At 38.1% G+C, this 25,731-nt stretch overlaps 1 protein-coding gene across 1 annotated transcript in view; it reads right to left on the bottom strand.

The window, feature by feature from the left end:
* Window positions 1-24,305, bottom strand: part of ENPP3 (ectonucleotide pyrophosphatase/phosphodiesterase 3) — a 98,695-nt gene extending 74,390 nt beyond the window's left edge. The window contains exons 1-6 of the mRNA XM_023230655.1: window positions 24,097-24,305; window positions 19,699-19,774; window positions 16,261-16,383; window positions 13,372-13,497; window positions 10,238-10,298; window positions 5,094-5,191 (exon numbers count right to left, since the gene is read on the bottom strand). Coding sequence (XP_023086423.1) covers window positions 5,094-5,191; window positions 10,238-10,298; window positions 13,372-13,497; window positions 16,261-16,383; window positions 19,699-19,774; window positions 24,097-24,213 — 601 coding nt within the window. The 5' untranslated portion in view covers window positions 24,214-24,305. The remainder of the gene's footprint in view (window positions 1-5,093; window positions 5,192-10,237; window positions 10,299-13,371; window positions 13,498-16,260; window positions 16,384-19,698; window positions 19,775-24,096) is intronic.
* Window positions 24,306-25,731: the final 1,426 nt, after the last annotated feature.

Here is a 25,731-nt window from a genome sequence, read left to right as displayed (position 1 = left end):
CTAGTTTTTTGTATTTTTTAGTAGAGACGGGGTTTCACTGTTTTAGCCAGGATGGTCTCGATCTCCTGACCTCGTGATCCGCCCGTCTTGGCCTCCCACAGTGCTGGGATTACAGGCTTGAGCCACCGGGCCCAGCCAACTCCATTATAATTTATGGGACCATCATTATATATGCAGTCTGTTGTTGATTGAAATGTTGTTGGGTGGCACATGGCTGTAGAAAAAATACCTCAACATAATAAAGACTATATGAAAAGTCTACAGCTAACATTCTATTCAACGGTGAAAAACTGCAAGATTTTCCATCTAAGATCAGGAACAAAGCAAGACTGTCCACTCTCCTAGACTGAGCAATTAGGCAAGAAAAGAAAAGGCATCCAAATAGGAAAGAAAGAAGTAAATCTGTGCCTATTTTCAGAAGAAGTGATATTATCTACTGAAAGCTCTAAATATGTAAAAGCTTTGAATGAATTTTAGAACTAATAAATGCAGTAAAGTTGCAGGATACAAAATCAACATAAAAAATCAGTTGCATTTCTATGTATTAATAATTATTCAATCTCATTTATAAACATTGAAAACGATAAAATTCTTAGAAATAAATTTAAGAAAATAAAAGACTTGCATATGAAAACTATGAAATATTGGGAAAAGAATTTAAGGAAGACATAAACAAATGGAAAGACACCTCATGTTCATGGACTCGAAAACTTAATATTGTTAAAATGTTCGTATTACCCAAAACAATCTACAGATTCAATGCAATCTTTATCAAAACCTCAATGACAGTTTTTACAGAAATAGAAAAAAAATTAAATTCGTAAGACCCCAGATAACCACGACAATCTTGAAAAAGAACAAAGCTGAAAACATTAAAGCTCCTGATTTCAAAACACATTAAAAATCTTCAGTAATTAAAACAGTGTATTTTTAAAAACAGATGTATAGACCAATGAAAAAGAATGGGGAGCCCAGGCTGGGCCCAGTGGCTTACACCTATAATCCCAGCACTTTGGGAGGCCAAGGCAAGTTTGAGCTCAGGAGTTCAAGACCAGCCTGGACAACATGGCGAAACTACGTCTGTACAAAAAATACAAAAATTAACCAGTCATAGTGGCATGTAGTGCCTGTATTCTCAACTACTTGGGAGGCTGAGGGGATCGCTTAAGCCTGGGAGGCAGAGGTGGCAGTGAGCTGAGATCATACCATCACACTCCAGTCTGGGTGACAGAGTGACACCCTATTTCAGAAAAAAAAAAAAAAAAAACGGAATAGAGAGCCCAGAAATAAATCAATAAATCCATGCATATATGATCAACCAATCTTCAAAAAGGGTGCCAAGAAGAATACACAATGGGAAAGAATAGTTACTTCAACAAATGATGTCAGAAACTGGATATCCATATGCGGAGAAAAATAAACTTGAACTCTGATCTTTTACCATATACAAAAATCAACTCAAAGTATATTAAAGATTTAAAAGTAAGACCTGAAACCATAAATCTTCTGGAAGGAAACATAGGGGAAAATCTGCAGGACATTGGTCTTGGCAATGATTTCATGAACATGATGCCAAAAGCACAGGCAACAAAAGCAAAAATATACACGTAGGAGTATATCAAACCAAAAAGTTTCTGCACAGCAAAGGAAACAATCAATAAAATAAAAAAGCAACATATGAAATGGGGGAAAACACTTTCAAACCATATATCTGATAAGAAGTTAAGTTCCAAAATATATAAGGAACTTCTACAACTTGATAGCAAAAAATCCAATAGTCTCATTAAAAAATGGGCTAATGACCTAAATAGATATTTCTTCAAAGGGGAAAGATATTGTTCATCTCTAAAGACATACAAATATCCAATAGGTGTATGAAAGATGCTCAATGTCACTAATCATCAGAAAAATGCATATCAAACCAAAATGAGGCTGGGCACAGTGGCTCACACCTGCAATCCCAGCACTTTGGGAGACCGAGATGGGAGGATCACTTGACCCCATGAGTTTGAGGCCAGCCTGGGCAACATAGCAAGACCTCATCTCTAACATAATAATAATAATTAAAAATAAAAATTAAAAAATGAGATATCATATCACATCTGTTAGGATATCTAGTATTAAAAAATCACACAAAAAAACAGGTGTTGATGAAGATATGCAGAAATTGGAACTCTTGTACACTGTTGGTAGAAAGGCAAAATGGTATAGTTGCTATGGAAAACGGTATGGAGGTTTCTCAAAAACTTAAAAATAGAATTATATGATCCAGCAATTCCACTTTTGAGTATTTATCCAAAAGGGTTGAAATCAGGATCTCAAAGAGATTAGCACTCCCATGTTCACTGCAGCACTACTCATAAGAGCCAAGATGTGGTAACAATCTATTTCTCTTTCAAAAGATAAATAGATTTTTAAGGTGGCATATACATATAATGGAATATTATTTGGCCTTAATAAAAGAGGAAAATCTTGCAGCATGTGATAACATGGATGAACCTTGAAGATATGCTAAGTGAAATAAGCTAGTCACAGGAACACTAACACTGTATGATTCCACTTACATGAAGTTATCTAAAATAGTCAAAATAATAGAAGCAAAGAATAGGATGGTGGATTCCAGGGGCTGGGTAAGGGGGAAATGTGGAATCGTTAATCAATGGATATGAAATTTCAGTTTTATAAAATAAGTAAATTCTAGGGATCTGCTTTACAACATTGTGCCTATAGATAATAATACTGCATTGTACACTGAGAAATCTGTTAAGAGGATGATCTCATGTTATGCATTCTTAACATAATTTAAAAAGCAGACAGCAAATGACATCTGCTGTGGCCAATATAAGAGCTCTGCTGTTCATGAATGCCAAATTTGCAAACTCTAATCTCTGAAACTCTGCATATGTCACCTGCTGGATCTTTGCTGTCTACCTGCTACTTCTAGTCTTATTTGATCCACAGTTTCCCATCTAACTTTTCAGGAAGGCTGTCTTCTAAATAGGCCAAATCACCTCTATCCCACTTGACAGTTTCCTGATCTTGGCCCTTCTTTGTCTGCTGCCAGACCTGTACTAAGACAAGACAATGTTCTTGCCTGACTAAAGTGTGATTCAGAGACCATTTCCTCGTCCACTTAATAGTCACTCATATGACTCACTGCTCTGTGATATTGTTTAGGCTCGGTTTACGCCACCATGATGGCCCAACTCAGGCAGCTTGATGAAACCCTAGAGTTGGGGCCCTGGACTCCCTTAACCTCAATGCCTGCTGTCACATACCTCAATTCAAGACTAACATAATCCAAATCCTATTTAAACACATCTATCCTTTTTTAATTTTCCCTCAAAACAGACTCAGGATGTCCTGAGAATATGTCCCCCTCCCTACCACATCTATTCTTAATCGGGCCTCCTAAAAACTAACAGCCCCATTTTGCCTAGGTAGGCCTAGATGATCATAGCTTCACACATTTGAGGATTGAGATGTTGTTTACATGACTAAAAATTTTTTAAATGTTTTAAAATATTTTAAACATCAAAAGCAGAAAGCTCTTAGTGGCTGTATTTTATTGATGCCATTTCTAATTCTCAATGGAATGAGCAAATCAAGAAATTTTACTTTGGAAAAGGTTCAGTTCACCCTGGCTAGTCAAATTCCCTTTTGACACCAGATTTGATATCCAGTTTATCAAGACAAATTTAGATAAGAAAATAGAAACTGAGAAATGTTAGCTAACTTTGTAGGACAAAATGACTCAGCAGAAAAGTGACAGGTCCTGGATTTGGAAAACAATCTCTTTGCTAAAGATCTGCCTCAGGGAATGAGGGAGAAGCTGAAAAAATAATGCACCTTGAGTTGTAGGAAGTAGTGGTCTGTCTTCCGACAACCATGGCATTTTAGGGCTGCAATTAACAGTAGAAATCATCAGATCTAGTCATTTCGTTTTACAAATGAGGACACTGAGGCCAGGAAAAGTCAATTGACTTACCCAGAGTCAAACAGCTATTTTGAATACTTTGCAGAAAAAGAAAAACAATAAACCAGTAAAAAATGACACAAAATTTGAGAACTTTGGAGATATAAAACAGGGCCTCAGAGGAGGCAGAAGAAAAAGAGGAATTGCAGGGCAGTGAAAAGTGTGGGCCCTGGAGTTAGTTCTCTGGTTCTAACTATGCCACTTCTTAGCACTGTGTCATTGGGTACTCAACTTCTCTTTAAAAAAAAAAATATTATTAAATAGAAATGAGGTCTCACTATGTTGCCCAGGCTGGTCTCAAACTCCTGAGTTCAAGAGATGCTCTAGCCTCTGCCTCCCAAAATGCTAGAGTTACAGGCACTGGCTACCATGTCCAGCCCCAACTTCTCTTTATTACTACTTTTATTAAATTATGTGAAGGCTAAGTGTCCTAACACAGAAGTACAACATAGTAAAATTGATAATAAAAGAATTATAACACTTACTTAAATCCACCCATCATATGCCACATATCAAATAGCTATTTTTTGAAAGCTACCTGTACATTCTCACAGTAATCCTATCAGGTGGGAAGTCACCATTTCACAGATGAAGAGACTAGGGCACTAAAAGATGAAGGAAAGTTGTCTGAGACCTCACAGCTAGCAATTAGTAGAGTCAGGTTGTAGGCAGTTTAATTCCAGAACCAGAAATAGATCCTGGACTTGACATCTGCTGAAGTGGTGGGAGGTGCTGGATCTGTCTAGCCCACCCACCTTCAGGATCCAATTCTTGTTATATCCACCTTGCTAAGACCCAGAACCTAGGTCTGACAAACATCCCTTTCAAGGCAGTACACACGAATAGATTTCCACAGGACAGAAATTACATTCAAATACAAAACAAATCAAAATAAACAAACAAAAGGCTGACCATGCTGCCAAAATAAAGGTAGGAGAAGCCAGCAAGTATGAAAATACACTTCCTATTGAAAGTAGATACCACGTGGTAAAGTCAGAGAGGATCTAGGCTAAGACAAACCACTAAGGTTAAAAGTCAGAAAGAAAGTTGCATCATCTAGAGATTGACTAACTAGGTGTCTTTATCATTTTCATGCCACTAGTTATAGAAGACTTACTCAGTTTATTGATATTTGGCATTAAAGTATCCCACGTGTTTAAATATTCAGCTCTAAATCCATCCATAGAAAACAAGATAACAGGTGGCAGGTCAAACCTGAAAATGAAAAACAAAATTTGTCCATTATTTTGGATCGTTATATTTACCTCAAAAGCATTGTAATCTTTTTTTTTTAGACCTGTGTTTAAGGTAAAATAATTGGGTAACTTTTGGGCCATAGCCAGACACTGTCATTTTTTTTTTTTTTTTTTGAGGCACAGTTTCACCGTCACCCAGCCTCTACCTCCTGGGTTCAAGCGATTCTCGTGCCTCAGCCTCCCAAGTAGCTGGGATTACAGGTGCATGCTGCCACACCCGGCTAAATTTTAGTAGAGATGGGATTTCACCATGTTGGCCAGGCTGGTCTCCAACTCCTGACCTCAAGTGATTCACCCACCTTGGCCTCCAAAGACCTGGGATTACAGGCATGAGTCACCGCGCCTGGTGTAAAATTTTACTTCTGTTACACACACACACATTTCACAGATGTATAGTTTGATAAATTTTCATTAACTGAACTCCACGGTGTAGTCATCACCCAGATGAAGAAACAGAATATTATCAGGATGCTTGTGCTTCCTATGGTCACTACACTCTCCAAACCACACCCTACCAAGGATGATCAGTATCTTGATTTCCAACAGCATAGATTAGCTTTGTCTATTTTTGTACTTACATTTATATGCAAATAAAATCATACAGTATGCATTTTGTTGAGTCTCAATTCTTTTACTCGACATTATGTTTGAGATTCTTCCATATTGTTGCAAGTAATTATGGATCATTCATTCATATAGCTGTCTAATATTCCAGTGAATGAATAAACCAGAACTTATTCTACTGTCCACGGGCACTTGAGTACTTTCCAATTTGGAAAGTTATTAGGTTTCCAGACCTAAGAGAACCTGTGGTTTAACTTCATTTACATAAATTCTAAAACAGGAATGTATGATGATAGAAATCACAATAGTGATTGTCTTTGGGAAGTAAGCAATGGGAAGGGACATGAGGTATCTTTCTGGGATGGTGGAAATATTCTATGTGTTGGAAATATTCTATATTAGTAAGTTACATAGCTTAGTGAATTTCCAAATTGCATTATACTATACAATTAAGATAGGACCATTTCAATGTATATGAACTATAGGATACCCCAATTTAAAAATAAAAATGGAAAACTGGGACTGTTTGAACTGCAGTGTGCAGAAAATTCATGAAGAAATTAAAGTGGCCTAGTGCAATTTGCATGAGAAAATACTTATTTTTTTCATAAAGTCATTAACATAACTCTGATTAAAAATTTTATATTCATAAATATGCCATTAAAATAACTTGGAAGATTAAAGACAGGGTCAACTGTCTGTGGGATCAAGAGTGGGATCCAAAGATCCAATGCACCCCTTTTTTAATGGCCAGCTTGCCTGTCCAAGCTAACTAGAGAGTGCATTTTACATTCTGCTGATATGAACATTCTTGTAGCTAAAACATCCTTAATTATTTGCTAAAGATAAATTCATAAAGATCACATTTCCTGGTCTTATGACAAACTTTCAAAGGAGACTAAAATATTGCCACAATTCATTCCCAACAATAGATATTAACTTATACAGTACTTTCATAAACAAGACAGTTAGCTGGGACTTTATATACACAAATCACGATGTACTGATTATTTCATGGAGTAAAAGTTGTATCTTCTTTTCATTTTTATTTCTCTGATTGCTAAAAAACTTGAACATTGCATCCATATTATTTTCATTGCCTGTGATGAAGCTTGAGTAAGAGCTCACTACATGCCAAGAACTGTCATCTCTGATCTATTATTTCACTAGGATCAGGTAGCTTACCCAAGGTGTCCCACCACCAGTAGGGGCAGAGTTAGGCTATTGGCTCACACCTGTCTGATTTAAGAGTCTAAGCTCCTTACTATACTATGATCACTAGCAAAATAGTAAGGCAAACAAGCAAAGAGAATACTAGCATAAATGTCTGTCAAGAGGGTTTTATGTAATGTCTTTAGCCACTATAAAATTTTTACCAGCAAATATTATTCATGGTGAGCAGAATCATCATTGTCCATTTTCCTTGCAGGGATGGAAGGTATAGGCAGGAATGACTTCAATAGAATAAAGAGATTGAGGGGTTTGTAGGTGATGGTCAGTGTCCTACTGACCACCACCACCACCCCTTTCCTCACCAGGTTCCTTTCTAGTCTTGCCTTGCATCAAGGTTGCCAAATCAGTCCTGTAATTTCTCTGGGATGCTGCTCCAGCTCTCAAATCCTCAGGGGGACAGTGATTTGCCAGTTTGGAGAAGAACTAATCATTTGGGCTTAGTCATCTAGGTTTGTTGAGACTCTTTACAAAGACTTTAGTGAAAACCTTCCTGCTCACCTAATGTCTCTCTCCTCCCAGTTATCAACAGGTGAGGGAGTCTTGGTGCCTCAAACAATTCTTACCCTTCTTCAGGCCCTTACCCCTTCTTCTGATGAATCGCACAGCATCACGGGCTCAGCCTATGACTTGAGGGAGCGTTATGCCACAGAGACTCTGGGACCTTGCTGCCTGGGTTTGCTTCCTGTTTCCAGCAACCACTAGCAATGCAGCACTGGGCAAGTGATTTCACAGCTTTTGCCTCCATTTCATTCTTTGTAAAATGAGGATGGAGATAATAGAACCAAAGGGTTTTTATAAGGACTAATATATAAGATGACTGTTGTGTAATGTACATGCTGGTACATAATAAGAACTATATGAATGTTAGCCAGTATTAGTATGCTTTTCAGAGATGAATTGACAGGGTAATTTGAACTACGAGAAAATGCCATGGGCACACCTTAATAGATTCAAGTATCAGGTTCATCCAATAAAACAAGTGACTACAGAAAAATTTCACTAGAAAAATATTAACAATTTCTTGAGTAACTACTATGCACCATGCACCAGAACTAAAACTAACCTACTGCTTGATAACTCACCAAGCGTATTCCCTTGCTTTAGGTCATTTAATTCTCACATGAAATTATCTGATCCTGGCATTATTATTATTTCAATTTCATAGATGAAGCTCAGAGAAGTGACTAGTGCAAAAGACCCACAGGCAAAATCAGGACTCAAACTTTTCTCATTTTATTCTAATCCTTTGCTCTTCCACCCACAAGGTGGGAAGAGAGCAGCTGAATCTGAGCTACAAACCAAAGTAACATGGAACAAAAACAGGCACATTATCCATACTCCTTTTCAAAATGAAATAACACTATTTAAAAATGCCTCCACTGGGCCAGACACAGCAGCTCATGCCTGTAATCCCAGCACTTTGGGAGGCCAAGATGGCAGGATCACTTGAGCCCAGAAGTTCGAGATCAGACTGGGCAATGTGGAAAAACACTGTCTCTAGAAAAAATACAAGAATTAGCTGAGAATGGTGGCACATGCTTGTAGTCCCAGCTACTTGGGAGGCTGAGGTGAGGGAATTGTTTGAGCCTGGGAGGTGGCAGCTGCTATGAGTCATGATGACGCCACTGCACTGCAACCTGGGCAACATACTGAGACCCTGTCTTGAAACAAAAACTGCCTCCACTGGCCAGCACAGTAGTTCATGCCTGTTATCACGGCATTTTGGGAAGCCAAGGCAGGAGGATCACTTGAGTTCAGGAGTTTGAGTCCAGTCTGGGCAACATAGTGAGACCCTGTCTGTACAATAAAATACAAAATAATGTTTAGCATGGGGCCCATGCTTATAGTCTCAAATACTTGGGAGGCCGAGATGGGAGGATAGCCCGAGTCCAGGAATTTGAGGCTGCAGTGAGCTGTGATCGTGCCACTGCACTCCAGCCTGGGTGACAGAGTGAGACCCTATCTCTTGATAATAATAATAATAATAATAATACTTAAATTTAAAAACTGCCTCTACCAATTCCTCCTAAAGCCAGGTATTCCTTTCTTTTTCATTCACCCTTCCACCATTCTCCCTTACTTGGCCCAGAAAAGTGTGAAGGGCAGCGGGGTGGATGGAGAAATGGGGAATCCGTGCTGGCTTGAGGTGATGCACATTTCCAGGCCCCGGCAGTCAGCAAAGCAGCCATGATAAATGTGTGGAAAAGATGCACACATTTCTGTGGGGCAGGAGTGTCACCTCACCTGTTCATCACCTGTGCCCCCGACAAAGCTCTCCTCATCCACCCTTCAAAGACCTCCTCTCATTTCAAGGCCTGCACAAACCTCTTTCCCTGCTCTCAACAAGAAGAAATTTGAGGTACCAAGATGTAAAATAGAAAAGAGTTCTGGCCAGACATAGTGGCTCATGGCTGTAATCCCAACACCTTGGGAGGCCCAGGAGGGAGGACTGCTTGAGGCCAGGAGATAAAGATCAACCTAGCCAACACAGCAAGATCCTATCTTTATTTAAAAAAAGAAGACAGGAATTAAGTTATTTAAAAAAGGAAAAGGAGTTCTGGCAGAAGTAATTTCAAGTTAATTTCAATTCTGACCACAAGACCTTTGGAATATCACTTATTTAATATTCTAACCAATTTTTTAAGTCATTACTGTGGCTGGGTAGAGTGGCTCATGCCTGGAATCCCAGCATTTTGGGAAGCCAAGGCAAGTGGATCACTTGAACTCAAGAGTTTGAGACCAGCCTGGGCAACCTAGTGAAACCTCATCTGTACAAAAAAAAGAGAGAGAGAGAGAAATAAAAAATTAGCCAAGCATGGTGGCGTGCCTGTAGTCCCAGCTACTCAGGAGGTTGAGATGGGGAGGATCACCTGTGTCTGGGAGGTCAAGGCTGCAGTGAGCTGTGATTGCACCACTACACTCCAGCTTGGACAAGAGAGCAAGACCCTGTCTCAAAGACAAAAACATAATAAAGTCGTCATTGTAAGATATGAATATAATAAATTAATATAAAAGGTCTTTGTAAAAAATAAAGCAAACAAAAGTCCATTAGAACTTGGAACCCACAAAAAATCTAATCCTTTGTCAACTATTCTGTTTTGAAATGTACATGAAGTGGAGGAAATTCTACTCTGCATCTGAACTAACTACATTCTTATGTGCACCTTTGTTAAAGGAGGATAAAAATCCCTGTATCAGTCATGCTTACCCTTCTGGACACTGAGACTGCTGGGCTGTGTCACAGTTTTCTTCCAGCCATGAGGTTTCTCCTGAAAAGCATAAGATTGAAATCTTTATACTTGCTGCACCACAGACAAGAAACGAGAAGCAAGTGTTCAATGGACATGATCTTCCCAAACTACTTAATTTCTGTCCCATGACTAATTTCTTCTAAAACATGTAAAATGCATTTTCAGTTGTTGGCAAAGGCCGTGTCTCTAGTGACTTGTAGAGACCAGTAATCTGCACTAACTGAATACCAGGAAGTCTATCTTTACCAAGAGAAACAGAAGGGATTTATTTATTTATTTTATTTATTTATTTTGTTTGAGATGGACTTTCACTCTTGTTGCCCAGGCTGGAGTGCAATGGTGTGATCTCAGCTCACTGCAACCTCCACCTCCCTGGTTCAAGCGATTCTCCTGCTTCAGCCTCCCAAGTAACTGGGATTGTAGGCATGCGCCACCACGCACGGGTAATTTTGTATTTTTTGTAGAGACAGGGTTTCACCATGTTGGTCAGGCTGGTCTTGAACTCCTGACCTCAAGTGATCCTCCCGCCTTGGCCTCCCAAAGTGCTGGGATTACAGATGTGAGCCACCATACCCAGCCCCAAAGGGGATTCTTTTAGATGAAAAAAAGATATTTCTTCTGTTTCTTGATAATGTTTTTTGCCTCAAGAACAATATTTTCCCAACTGCTAGAATAAATGGATTTAATAACTATAGACATACAGTCTAAAGAAGAGAAAAAGGAAAGTATCAAGAAAAAAAAAAAAGAAAGAAAGAGCCAGTGAGAATGACTGATATCAAATGGGGGAAATTTAACAAAATTTTAAAATCTTAACAAAAATTAGCAAAAACAAAAAATTTTGCTTCATGGATATTTCTCATTGTAGAACATTCTAGCTCATTAGTAAAGTAGAAACGACAGACTATCTGCAACGCCTAGTGTCACCATCTGCAACGCCTAGTGGATCTCGGCAATGCTTATCAATGGCTAACATATCCCAAAAAACACACCTGCAGGCATGATGTGCCTCTTGATGGAAATTATCTCTATCTTTTTAGATATGTACTTAAAATATGTACCTAAATACATATTTTAGATGAATGATACTCTTGGTTTTGCTTTGAAACAATGTAAAATTATGGAAGAGAGGCTGGCAATGATGAGCATATTTTGTTAAAGAAAAAAATCTGAAAGTTGGAAATAGGCAAGAGGACTGATCATTAGACTTCATTATAATGTCATGCTGGGAATTATCTAAAAAGCCCAGCAATATATTATCCAACTATCAAGGGGTATGTATCTTTATCCAGCTTACTCTTTATTATTCATTTTACAAGTGGTTTATTTGGGAGTAATAGATAACTAGTAGAAAACAAATAACAATATAACTGATTCATACCTGATAGCAAATAAATTGTCCTACAGAAATGCAATTCATTTATGTCCCACCAAAAGATATGGTTCTAGTGATTTTATTCCAACATTCTTTCAGTCTTATATACACAATTTAGTAGCCTAGTTTCTTATTCTCTTTGAACTTGCTTTAATTCTAGTTGGTTATCTTATAAATGAGTTAGTAAATCTTTGACATGTTCATTTTATATTCAAAATTATACTTTGTCAATGTGAGACAAGATTGGCCATGAATTGATAACTGCTGAAAATAGTTGATGGACTTAGAGAGAAAATATCATAATATTCTCTCTACCTCTGTATGTGGTAGAAATTTATCATAATGTTTTTAGAAATTCTAAACTTAACAAAATATAAAAGTAATTAGCTGGTTTCTCAAACAAAAATGATTCAAATTCTCTCAAACTACTCTCGGAAGATAAAATTTTAATAAAAATTCTCAAACTACTCTCAAAAGATGCAATTTTGACAAAAATCATTTAGCTTTTTTTAATTCTAAAAGCTGGTAGGCACATTTAACATTTAAAATATAAAGTGTTAACTCTCAGAGTGAGAAAACATTTATATTTGTTTTAAAAAATAAACTGAAATGATTACATTAACTCCATCAGAGTAACCAGTGAATTCAGTTAAAAAGAAAAAAATTACCATATGGCCTAAGCATCCATGTTGAGATTAAAAAGTTAAAAGTTACCAAACTGGAACAGAAGAAGGGAGAATAGAGAGGTTAGAGTTAATATGGTCAGTGAATTTGTTAGAGAAAGAAGCAAACTAAAACCTATACTTGCCTTGTGAAATTAAAGAAATCTTGAAATGATACAGTATTGAGTATTAAATATTGAGTAATTATTATTTTTAAAAAGGAGTTACCATTTCAGACTTTTCTAATAACCCGTTTCAGGTGATTTTTAATTATATTTTGTATAAAAACTTATTCATCCATTGGTACACAACTTATTTTCTATTCATAGATTATAGTTAAGGTTTCTACTACAATATTTTCATCCAATTTCAGAAATCAGAATTCAACCTAATCTTTTTTTGTCAAAAGTATTAAAATTGTCAGCTCAGTTTGGTGTGAGGTTATAAAAAGAGATTGATAGCTTGAAGAAATTTGGTTGATATATGTATATGTGCATTTTTCATAAATTTCATCAGCTGTTTGGAGGAATTGGTGATTTTTTTTTTTTTTAAAGTCACATTACTTATAAAGGGGAGTGGGTAGAATAAAGAGTTGAATAACCTGAATCCTAATCTTGACTCTACATTAACTCCGTGAGGATACTTAGCAATTTAAACCGTTGAGGACACATTTGTTTTGGCAATAACAACATTGGCTTAACAAGATGATATCAGAGCTAGAAAACCTCATTCTCTATATTTTAACTTTAGGATCTGCTATTCAGTGTCTGAAACTACAACCGCATCTGGCAAGGTCATTGGATTGGAAAAGACTTTGCCTTACAGACAAATAAGGAATTTTAAGATCTCTCTTCTATATCTATGCTGTGAGTTCTCCTCCTCTGTGGTTACAAACCGCATTTCATCCCACAGTAAATGCATTTGATCTTTTCTTCTACATGGAGTAACTAAAGATTCTCTGACTTGTTTTGATTTTTGCAGCCTAGCATAGCTCTAGGAAACTCACGGAGTTCCTCTGAACTTGCAGGGGCAAATGAGTCAACATGCTCCTGCTTACCTTGGCAAACACTCTTATAGTCAGCACAGCAATCTTTCCTCTGCAAACAGTCATCTGAACAAGAGCAAAGGCTGGCCTCTAATCTGGTCTCTCCACAACGAAATTTATTGCACGTCCATATTCGAGCTGTAAAACGATACAATTCAGTTCTGAGCATTTAAGCCTCCAATATAAAATACACAAATTTCATTTATTTACTGCTATATTATAATAATACAACCAAATATAATAATACAATACAATTCTTTATTGTAAATAATACAATCAAATAATACAATCAAATTATTTGATTGTATAATAATACATTTGATATACAATTAAATAATACAAACAAGAATTTCATTTATCTGTATTAATAAATGAAAATACATAATGCCAAATGAGGGGTAAACCACCACTTTTCTTAATTAGCTAGGTGGCAGAGAGAAATGCAGCTTTATAAACTACAACCCAGGTTTACTTAGCAGGTACACTGTGAGCTTGGAGAAGATCTGGACACGGCTCCCATTCCCACCCAAGAGCAGGAGCTCCCCAAAGTGAAGAATCACTAGCCCTGACTGATTATTGCCACCCAAGAGCAGCTTTGCCCAGCCTTGTCTAAGGACAAGCAGCAAGGAAGAAAAGGTGACAACAGAAGTAACAGGAGCACAGTCATGTCTTTGAGAATGTAGGCAGGTCAAGGTACTTCTCAGTGGAAAGTGACAGCAGTGACAAAGCAGCTGCCACCCATGCCTCGGGGGTTCTCCCAGGCTATGGACTTAGGATGAGAACAGTTTCAATAAATCCCATTGCTAAAAGCAGCAAGAGGCTGGAGGAAGGTGGCTTGGCCCTGCCACCTGCTAGGAAACAGTGACTAAAATCAACGTCAGCCTTGTTCTGAGACAAACACTCTCAATAGGTAACTTTTGTCCACGTCGGTTATATATAGATTTCTTCCTTCTCCAGCATTTCTCATTTACATAGAAAGAAAAGGGTTTTGGAGATTAAGTAAAGGGAACACAGATCTCTATCTGTACTGGGTTATCCTCTCCCTCTTGCCCTTTTCAGGGAACATAAAGTAAAGAACTCTACTCTTCTAATCTTCACTCTCCTCCAACCACTAGACACCCCCCTCCACCACCTTCCCAGATTATTTAGGGAATTAAACATTGCAAGCTGCCTTTTCCACCTAGAGAACAGCATTTCTCAAATTGTGCCCTGTGGCATACTGGCATCAGAATGATCAAGAATCACCAGCTTTCCAAGTGACTTTTATGCATCTTGAAGTTTGAGAACCACTGCAAATGAAACAAACAAGATGTTGAACTTCAGCCATAGTAAAACTCCACTGAAACGTATGTAATGATACAGCATTTCATTTACCATAGCCTGTTATTCCTCCACCTTGGTTAAATAAAGTGTGAATTCTGTATTTATAAGGGAGAAATGATAATAAGACCATGTATAGGTGTTATAGGTTTAATTGTGTCCCCTAAAAAACGTTGAAGTCCCAACCCCCATTACTTGTGAATGTGATCTTATTTAGAAACGGTTCCAAATTACTTGCCGAGGCCAGGTGCAGTGGCCCACACCTGTAATCCCAGCACTTTGGGATGCCGAGGTAGCAGGATCACTTGAGGCCAGAAGTTCAAGACCAGCCTGGCCAACATGGTGAAACCCCGTTTCCAACAAAAATACAAAAATTAGTTGGGCTTGGTAGAGCACTCCTGTAGTCCCAGCTACTCAGGAGGCTGAGGCAGGAGAACTGCTTGAACCCAGGAGGTGGAGGTTGCAGTGAGCCAAGATTGTGCCACTGCAATCCGGCCTTTGTTTCAGAAAAAAAAAAAAAAAAAAAAAAAAACACACACACACACACATGGATTTAATAACTATAGACATACAGTCTAAGAAGAGAAAAAGGAAAGTATCAAAAAAAAAAAAAAAAGAAATAGCCAATGAGAATAACTGATATCAAAAGGGGAAAATTTAACAAATTTTTAAAATCTTAACAAAAATTAGCAAAAACAAAACATTTTGCTTCATGGATATTTCTCATTGTAGAACATTCTAGCTAATTAGTGAAGTAGAAATGACAGACTATTTCATTTCTGTCTTTGTTTCAAAAAAATTACTTGTAGATAATTAAGTAAAATGAGGTCATTAGGGTGGGCCTTAATCCAGTATGACTGGTGTTCTTATTAAAAGGGAAAATTTAAACACAGACACAGACAGAAAGAAGACTATGTGAAGAGACACAGATTATGTGAAGATGAAGGCAGAGCCTGGAGCTGTGCTGCCACAAGCCAAAGATTGTCAGCACCCACCAGAAGCTAGGAGAGAGGCATGGAGCAGATTCTCTTTTGGAGTCTTCAGGAGGACCCAACCCTGCCAACACCTAAAAGTTGGACTTCCAGTCTCCAGAACTGTGAGAAAACAAACTTCTGTTGGCTAAGTCACTCAGTCTGTGGTAGTTTGTCATGGCAGCCCTAGGAAACTAATACACAAGGTATGTAGATGAAAATTTGGACACAGACCTGACGCAGTGGTTCATGCCTATAATCCCAGCACTTTGGGAGGCCAGGGTGGGAGAACTGCTTGAGCCCAGGAGTTCAAGACCAGCCTAGGCAACATGATTAAGTTTTGTATTTTTAGTAGAGATGGGGTTAAAAACAATTAGCCAGGTGTGGTGCTGCATGCCTGTGGTCCCAGATACTCAGGAGACTGAGGTGGAAAGATCAATTAGACTCAGGAGATTAAGTCTGGAGTTAGCCATGATCATGCCACTGTACTCCAGCCTAGGCAACAGAGTGACACTCTGTCTCAAACAAAAGGAAAGAAAAGAAAAAAATTTGACATGTATTAATAGTAGCACAACCAACATGCTAATAAACTTATTCTCAGAACTCATACTTGATTCCACACAGGTGTCTTCAAAATCCCAGCAGCAATCGCCTCGGTCTTTACATGCCACATCACACCGGCAGTTCTCCAGTCCTCTAAATGATGCATCAAAGCACTTCTTCCTGCAGCTGCCTGCAAAGTAAAGGAAATAGGGCCGAAACATTTAGGAGCTATCCAATATCTCACACTTAAACAGTGGAAGCATACAGGAAGTACATGGCACAGACTACGACAAACAACTAGATGATTTTTATGGTGCTACAAAATCTACCAGTGCAATGTAATAAATAATGACACTGATATGTCCAGGTGCCATGGCTCATGCCTATAATACCAACACTTTGTGAGGCCAGGGCGGGAGAATCACTTGAGGTCAGGAGTTTGAGACCAGTCTGGCTAACATGGCAAAACCCCATGTCTACTAAAAATACAAAAGTTAACCAGGCATGGTGGTGCACACCTGTGGTCCTAGCTACTTGGGAGGCTGAGGCAGGAGAATTGCTTGAACTCGGGAGGCAGAGGTTGCAGTGAGCTGAGATTGTGCCACGGAACTCTAGCCTGGGTGACAAAGCAAGACTCTGCCTCAATAATAATAATAATAATGTGTTCAAGAAGTACATGGGAACACATGGGGTGGGACAAAAACTAGCAAGGGGATTCAAGGACACCATTGAGTCTTGAGAAAGGATCAATATTTTAAAAATCAGTGAAGCTAAGGAAGGCATATTTGGAGAACAGCAGATGGGTTATGATGGCTAAGGGATAGAGTTCAAAGGTAGAGGTGGACTAGAGTGAGGAAAGGTGCATATGCCATACTAAGAGGCTTGAAGCCCAACCTTTGGTAACGGGAAGTCATTAAAGAGTAAGCAGAGAGTAATGAATTAGATCTGTGTTTTAGAAAGTCACTCTGGAAAATAGGTGAGTAGGGTAGGGATGGAAACTCTTGAACTAAGCAAGAAATTTTAACCCAAACCAAAAATGATAAGGGCCTGAAGGAAGACAGTAGCAGTAGACATAACGAAGATGTAAATAGAGCTAAGAGAAATTAAAGTGCAATTAGTTGGAGTTCAGCTTTATATAAAGAGTGAAGAAGAGGAATGAGCCAAGGATGACTTCCAAAAGTAATTGTTTCAGGCAGTGTGCTGGGAATTGCAGATTAAGTGATAAATAATGCAGATATAATTGTAGAGACTTTATATAATAAAAAATTTTAAATGGTAACTGCAAAGTAACAGTGAATAACACACAGTAATGGCACAACTGGCTAGCTAAATCTATAATAACATACACAGATTTTAAAACTCACATTAGAAAAAAAATACATAATGCCTATGGAAGGTGAGTTAACTGGAGTGGAAAATGGTGAAAATGACTCAGGGTTGGGGTTTAGGAGAATAGATGCAGTGGAAAAATGAGTAATAAACAGGATGACTATGTTAAGGATGCAGGCAAAAAGAGGCTGGAGTTAATTACCAATGTCCTGCCGGGGAAAGGGAAGAGAATACTGCCACATAGGGCTGATCAACTCAGATGAAAGGAAGAGGACAAGGAAAAATGACTCTGGGAAGCCAGCCAATGGGTGTACTAAAGTGAATGAAAGAGCTGGAACAAAAGGAGGTTTTGTTCAGACATTAAATATGCCTTTTGCAATCAATTTATGTGATTTAGGGGGTAAAATAGCCAAGAAATGATGCCCATTTGTGTGAACTAATGTCAAAACAATACTACTGAAATGGCCTGTCAACATTTCTTTGATCAAGGAATGGCACCATGGCCCAGAAACACAACAGCCAAATGACCAAGGGAAGATAGTAATCTTCCAGCAATTATTCAACTTTTCAGTTCTGCTGTGCTCCTAGGTCATATTAGGGAAACTGAGTATTTCTCAAGTAGATACATGGCTGGAAAATTGCCAGTTAACCTTACTGAGGCTTCCAAATGCTGCAGCAATGAGACTTACTCCACTGGAGTCACACTAGAAGGTTTTAGTGAAATTTAAAAAGGGATCCAGAGCTTTGTGCAGTGGCAGTATAGTAGCCAATGAGGTTTATTTGAAACATGATTATTGTTCATAAAATTTTTAAGAAGACAAAAATGGGGTAAGGGTGCTGGGCACAGTGTCTCACACCAGCAATCCCAATGCTTCAAGAAGCCAAGGTGGGAGGATCACTTGCATCCAGTAGTTTGAGACCAGCCTGAACAACATAGTGAGACCCCATGTCTACACAAAATTAAAAAATTAACCAGGTGTGGTAGTGCATGCCTGTATATCAGGTACTTGGGGGGCCAAAGTGGGAGGATCACTTGAGCCCAGGAGATCGAGGCTGTGGTAAGCCGTGATCATGCCACTGCACTCAGCCTGAGCAACAAAGTGAGACCTTGTCTCAAAAAACAAACAACAGAAAGGGAGGGACATGAATGATCTAGCAACTGGCCTCATATTTCACCTTAGTAAAAGTAATAAAATAATATGTAAAAAGATTATAGGTAATTCTTTTTATATTGTCATTTGTAAGTGGTGCATTTACTATTCATAATAATGAAATACAGCAAAAGGAACGTGAGGTATTTTTATATTTGGGGACATATTTTTCCTGTTTTTCTTTGCTTCTTATGAGAAACAAATTTTTTGAAGATATTATTATGCACTACTTTTCAAAAATTTGGCACTGCCCAATCAGAACCAAGAGATTTTAAAGGCAGAACAGCTCTAGCATGGTGTCAAGGTACAGGGTGGTGGCAAGAGGTCATGGGAATGAAGCAACAAAGACTTTCAAGACTAAGTGGCTAGATATTTTGTCATCAGATGTTGAAAATGACAGTGGGAGCAGAACGAAAAGCCTGTGATCCACTTACCAAAGTCCATTATAAAGATGAAGAAGGGCTGGGCATGGTGACTCACACCTGTAATCCTATCACTTTGGGAAGCTGAAGTGGTTGGATCACTTGAGCCCAGGAGTTCGAGACCAGCCTGGGCAACATAGTGAAGCCCCATCTCTACCAAAACTGCAAAAGTTAGCTGGGTGTGGTGGCACCCACCTGTGGTCCCAGCTACTTGGGAGGCTCAAGTATGGGAGGATCACCTGAGGGCAGGGAGGAGCTGCAGTGAGCCGAGATTGTGCCACTACACTCCAGCCTGAAAGACAGAGTAAGACCCTGTCAAAAAAAGAAAAAAAAAAAGGTGGAGACATGTAAGAGGAAAACACACTGGAATGATAATGAATCTCGAACGAGCAGGGTGAAAAAGTAAAGTCCAGAAAGTACAGTGAGCAATGCCAACCACAGATATGGGCGCCAGATAAGTAGAGTGTAGAGTGGGAGATGTCTAGGAGCAGAATGCTGCACAGAGGACAGAGGAGGCTTGGGATGGGAGATACATTTTAATGAATTAAGGCCTGAAGAGAGAAGAAATAAGGGAATGCTCCGAGAAAAGACTGAGGGGTACACCTTGCTTTTCCGGTTTCCTGAGTCCAAGTCCCAGGCCTAATCCAAGTGACATGATCACCAACAAAGCAAGAAGAACCTATTGCAAAAAAGAAAAAGTAGCTTTTATAATGTTTTAAAAAATTACAAAGATACAAAAAACCACCCTTTCTCAGTATTCTCTCTAAGTACGTGCAGCATGCTAGTTATACCAGATACCAGATCCAACAATGATCTAGTATCTGGCCTAACTAGAGGTATAGTATTTTATTTAATGCTTAAAAATAAGAAAGAATATTTTGGAAGAATTTAAAGATACCAATTATTACAGATCTTCAAATTCAAACACTTTTACCATTCAAATGCAATGAACCTAACTGCAAATTGAGTTAAAGTTAAGAATTAAAACCATAAAACCATTTTTGTGGGCCATTTTTTTAAAACCAGGCACCCATTTGTAGATCATTTATTGAAAAGAATTCCAGAACTATTAAATCCTTAACTGCCTCATTCTAAGGGAGCAGGGCTTTTTTTTTTTTCCTACTCTATCACAGGATGATGATAATATTTAACCTGCATAAAAATATATTGTCCAAATAAATGATCTGCTTTGGTCTTCCACTCATACAAACCACTTAGGTAATTTGGAAACTGCCTGACCAAAGATTGTTTGTGTCATTCATTATCACTCTGCTGACAAAGCCCTTTGGTGTAACGAACTTCATGCTATGATTAGATTAAACTATGATACAATTAAAGATAATTCTTCTAGCTGCCCTCTTTGGTCTTACATGAAGTTCAGAGATAAGTATGCTGGATGATAGGGCTTGAATACTGTGTGTTGTCATGAAGAATGGCAAAAGGACACACAATCAAATTACTTAGGAAAGTATTTTACAATAACCTTTGTTATAGTTTCAGACACATGCAAAAAAAACTTTCACAAAAGAAAAAAAATCAGATTTTGCTTAGATAATTAAGAACTACATGATTTTTTTCTGAGGGTTGATTTCATTCTGAAAGTCAACTGGAAAATTAACACATCTAATGTTTACAATGGAAGTGAATTCAACCATTGGGGAAGCTATGTTAAAATACTAAGAAAACAATTCTTACATGAAGTCTCAAAGTTAGCCCAAGGGTCAGTGACCTTTCAGTATGTATTCATTCAGTGGAGAGGATGGAGGGAAAAAATGAACATAAACATATACTAAATAACACCATTAGCAGTTCATCCCTTGTCATGGTGCTTAGAAGACACAGGCGACTGAAACTAGAGTTACTACAAAGCAGAAAAACAACATTGGGGAACTCCTGCTAAACCTCACGCGTCATAGACTTACAAATTAACATATTTTGGTTTACACTTTATCTTTGGCACTTTGGCTGTTCAAACTTGCTAGAAAAATCAACAACATCTAGCTGTTCTTAAGATTCTTTAAAACTTCACAATGTTTAATGTTAGAATCTGTTTCTTCATGATTTTGTATTTGTTCCATATATTTGTGGCTTGTTTTCTACATTATTCTGTGAGCTCCTTGAGAGTAAAAGGCTTATTTATTATTATTATTATTATTATTTAGAGTTGGAGGTCTCACTATGTTGACCAGGCTGGTGTGGAACTCCTGGCCTCAAGCGATCCTCTTATCTTGGCCTCCTAAAGTGCTGGGATTATAGGCGCTAGCCACTGTGCTGTGCCTAAGAAGTCTATTTTTAAGCCTTTATAATCATTTACTATAAATAAGTAATTCCAAAAAAGCTTCTAGATATTGGGGTGCACATATATCTAAAACGATGTTACGTGGTGAACAAAGTGGGGAGAATACTCTGAATGTCAAAAACCACTGAGAACACATCATTTGGCTTTAACTGGGCTAAACAAAGAGTGCTAGAAACACAGCAGATACCTTCAAAATGTTTACATGAAACTTTAGTAAAAGTTTGAAACAATGATTTAAAAATATTGAACTTCGGCTGGGCACGGTGGCTCAAGCCTGTAATCCCAGCACTTTGGGAGGCCGAGAGGGGTGGATCACGAGGTCAGGAGATCGAGACCATCCTGGCTAACATGGTGAAACCCCGTCTCTACTAAAAATACAAAAACTAGCCGGGCGAGGTGGCGGGCACCCGTAGTCCCAGCTACTTGGGAGGCTGAGGCAGGAGAATGGCGTGAACCCGGGAGGCGGAGCTTGCAGTGAGCTGAGATCCGGCCACTGCACTCCAGTCCAGGCGACAGAGCGAGACTCCGCCTCAAAAAAAAAAAAAAAAAAAAAAAAAATATTGAACTTCATTATATATACTCAAAAACCACTAGAAAGATACAAAGAAGGGAAATTAATGATGCACAAATTTTGCTGTGGAAGATTTTATAATTTCCTGAATTGATAAGCTAGGATAAATATAATAAACATGCTTAAAGTCCCAGCTACTCGGAAGGCTCAGATGGGAAGATCATTTGAGCCCAAGTTGGAGCCCAGGTTGCTACAGTGAGCTATGAACATGCCACTGTCTTCCAGCCTGGGCAACAGAGAAAGAATGTGTCTCAAAAAAAAAAAAAAATATATATATACACACACACACACACACACACACACACACACACATATGCATAAGAACTGTAAAGAACACTCTGAAATTGAAATTCCCAGAAGGATAAAGATTAAATGGAATATATTCAGGATTTATTTTGTTACTGGGCTTTACACACATTAATTCACATTGTTTTATTTACTTCTTGAAACAATTCTGGAGAGACAGAGAATAGTGGTGACCTTAAAGTGCAGGATACAGGGAAAAACTGCAGCAAGATAGGTGTGAAAAAATAATGCAATTAGTTTTGGTATAAGGTACTGAGTCAGGAGTCAGGACGCAGGCATTTGAAACAGGCTAGTGCACTGGGGCACGCACATAGTCCCCAGCTACGCAAGAGGCTGAGTGGGAGGATCGCTTGAGCCCAGGGTTCAGGACCAGCCTGGGCAACATAGCGAGACCCAGTCTCTAAAAATATACATATTAACAAAATAATAACATCTTTTAAAAAAAAAGAAATTGTGTGACAGAGACTGGGCAAAAAGTCGGAGCTAGTAGATTACTTGGAATTCTTGGCTGGGGATATGACTCTTAAAAAAACTAGAGGCCAGGTGCGGTGGTTCATTCCTGTAGTCCCAGCACTTTGGGAGGCCAAGGCAGGTGGATCACTTGATCCAGAAGTTTGAGACCAGCCTGGGAAACATGGTGAAACCCAGTCTCTACAAAAAAAAAAAAAAAAAAAAAAAGAAAAGAAAAGAAAAAAAAAAGAAAAGAAAAAGAAAACTCACAAAAACTTAGCTGAGCCTTGTAGCATGTACCTGTGGTCCCCAGCTACTCAGGAGGCTGAGGCAGGAGGATCACATGAGCTGGGAAACAGAGGTTGCAGTGAGTTGAGATCCCAATGGAGGGAGACCTTGTCTCAAAAATAAAATAAAAATTAAAAAGACTATTAGAGAACATGAGATTTCTTAAGAGATCTTAGGGTTTAGTGAAGCTTGTGTTGTAATTTTCATGAGAATAGAGCAATTGTTGACTAAGAATGCAGAAAAAGAAAAAGTCATAAAAATGAAAATGTCAGTGTCATAATGGAAGCAAGGGGAGAGAATAATTCAGAATGAGAAAGTACCAGGCAGTTATTGTTGTTATGAACACTCAAGTGGACAAAGGATGAGGAGGACTGACTTTTGAGTCGGGGACTTAGTACAGTAGAAACAAAACCAGAGCACGAAGGAATGGTTGGGGGCTGAGAAAACTGAAGCAATGAAATAAGCCCTCTTTTCTCCAAAAGTTTGATGGCGAAGGGAAAAGAGTAATAAAATCAAGGAAATGGATACGCATATATCTGGAGTAAAAAGAAAAAGCAAAAAAAAATTTTAATTAAGAAAAATAAAGAAAAAAGAAAAAATCAAGGAAATTTTTTTGGGGGGGCTGAGGAATGGTGGCAGGAGATCTTACCACATAAAAGGACAAGAAAGAGAAAATAGGCAAAAGAGACTATCTCTAGGAGTGAAGTAAAATAGGATAAAATTGTTGGTTCGGTAAATAATAGGATATGATTATTTTAATTTTTCACTTTCTTGTCTTAAAATACTCATGCAATAAAAAAGTGATTGAGAGGTAGTTATAATCACGCAAAAAATCAGTGTCACAAAGCATTCTGTCATGGATTCCAACTTCTGAGATTAATGAAATGTTAACTTGTTGTTACTCAAATTTCTTGTAAAATATGATTTAAGATATTAATTTGCATTAGAGTTTTCATAAGGGATAATACTTAACACAGTTACTTAAAAGTTTACATTTTAATAGCAACACAAAGCAATGTAAATGGGAAATCATACTTTTAACATTTGTCACAAAACTGGAAAGACTAAAAATAAGAATTGTACTTACAATGCAAGCTATTTTATATTTCTTAAGAGTGTTCTTCTTAACAGGTTGTTCTGTTGCTAAAGTCAACACAGATTCCATTGTCCTGGTATCAGAATGCGGTAGTGCTCCTTCTTTCATCTAGTCTGGCAAAGATAAACTGTATGAGTTACATAGCTGTGCTTGACTTTTAACTGTTTAGGAAGATCACAGCTCTTCAGTGATTGGGCAATCTGGAGAGAGGAAAAATGTTGTAATAACGATAGTGTGAAAAGATTCAAGTTCATTTCTAGTATATTGCAGACAACTGCTCCTTTTTTCCTTATAACTTTTACTAAATACTAGTCAAGACATATATAACAAGAATAATGCAATCATCAAATTTTAATACAATCTGATCTTCTGCTTCCTTTAAAAATAACCCCAAACAAAAAGCCTTGTCACAGAAATTTCAGACTTTCTGCTTTTCTATAAACTTCATAGCAGTTGAAAATCAATATAGCAAAACAAGCTTTGACTATAGTAGAAATTCTGAAACTCTACTGAACCAATAAAAAGTACATATCTCTGTGATAATTATGTCTTGCTTTTTACAGTCTTCACAATTTGACAAGTTTGTATACACATTAGCTCAAGTCAAACTTAACAATATTCCTTATAAACATTTTATTCTTGTTTTTAGGTGAGCAAATTAAGGCTCTGAGTATTTAAATTATTATATATGACTTATTGATCAAAGTTACTTATTTACTAGGTGCCAGAACTAGAACTGATACCCAAGACTTCTAACTCCCCAAATCCAAGCAATTTTCACTAATCAATTTAAATTCACTATTTTCTTATTTATCTAGACTGGTACATCCTAGCAAGTGTACTCCATGCTGAAAAGGGGTTACAGTTTTGTGATGAAAGAAGCTAAATTAATAATTGTGTTGGCCAAAGAGAATTTTAGCAAATAGTGGATGTTAAGCTCTTCTACTTTCAGTGACCCTAAGGCAGTCATTCTCAAAGTGTGGTTCCATGGAACATGAGTTCTATGATAACCCCCTTGATTAAATAAAGCTTGAGTACTCTTCTCTAATGAAAAGATTATCAAAATCCTGTAGACTGCAGTACACCCTTTGGAAAACACTACTCTAACTAAACTCTTCCAACCCTAAAAGCAGTGAGAAAAAAAATATGAAAAGAATGCATTCCAACATAAATACAATGACTGCATCACTACTCTAACTAAACATGTCTGAAACATGGGATTTAGACACTATTTCTGAAAATCATGGGGAAGAGGATTGCTTGAGTCCAGGAATTTGAGACCAGCCGGGGCAACATAGGGAGAATCTGTCTCTACAACAACAACAAAAATTAGCCAGGCATGGTGGCGCATGCCAATAGTCCCAGCTACTGGGGAGGCTGAGGTGTGAGGATCCCTTGAGGCCAGAGTTTGAGGCTGCAGTGACCCATGACAGATACACAAACAAGCAGAGACAGATTTCAGACAAAGACAAGAGGGGGTGGGTACACTCAGGCAGAACAGATTCAAAACCCACTCAAAACTGATCTTAACCAAATGCAAAGTGGGTATATAAGCAAGCCCTATTGGCAGTACCAGGCAAATGGCTTAACAAACCCAGATGGGAAAATAATAGGCTCCTGGTATAC

This window comes from Piliocolobus tephrosceles, chromosome 5 (assembly GCF_002776525.5).
Source record: "Piliocolobus tephrosceles isolate RC106 chromosome 5, ASM277652v3, whole genome shotgun sequence".
NCBI lineage: Eukaryota > Metazoa > Chordata > Mammalia > Primates > Cercopithecidae > Piliocolobus > Piliocolobus tephrosceles.
Note: the sequence above shows the minus strand (reverse complement) of the source record. Positions and strands in the feature narration are given on the sequence as shown.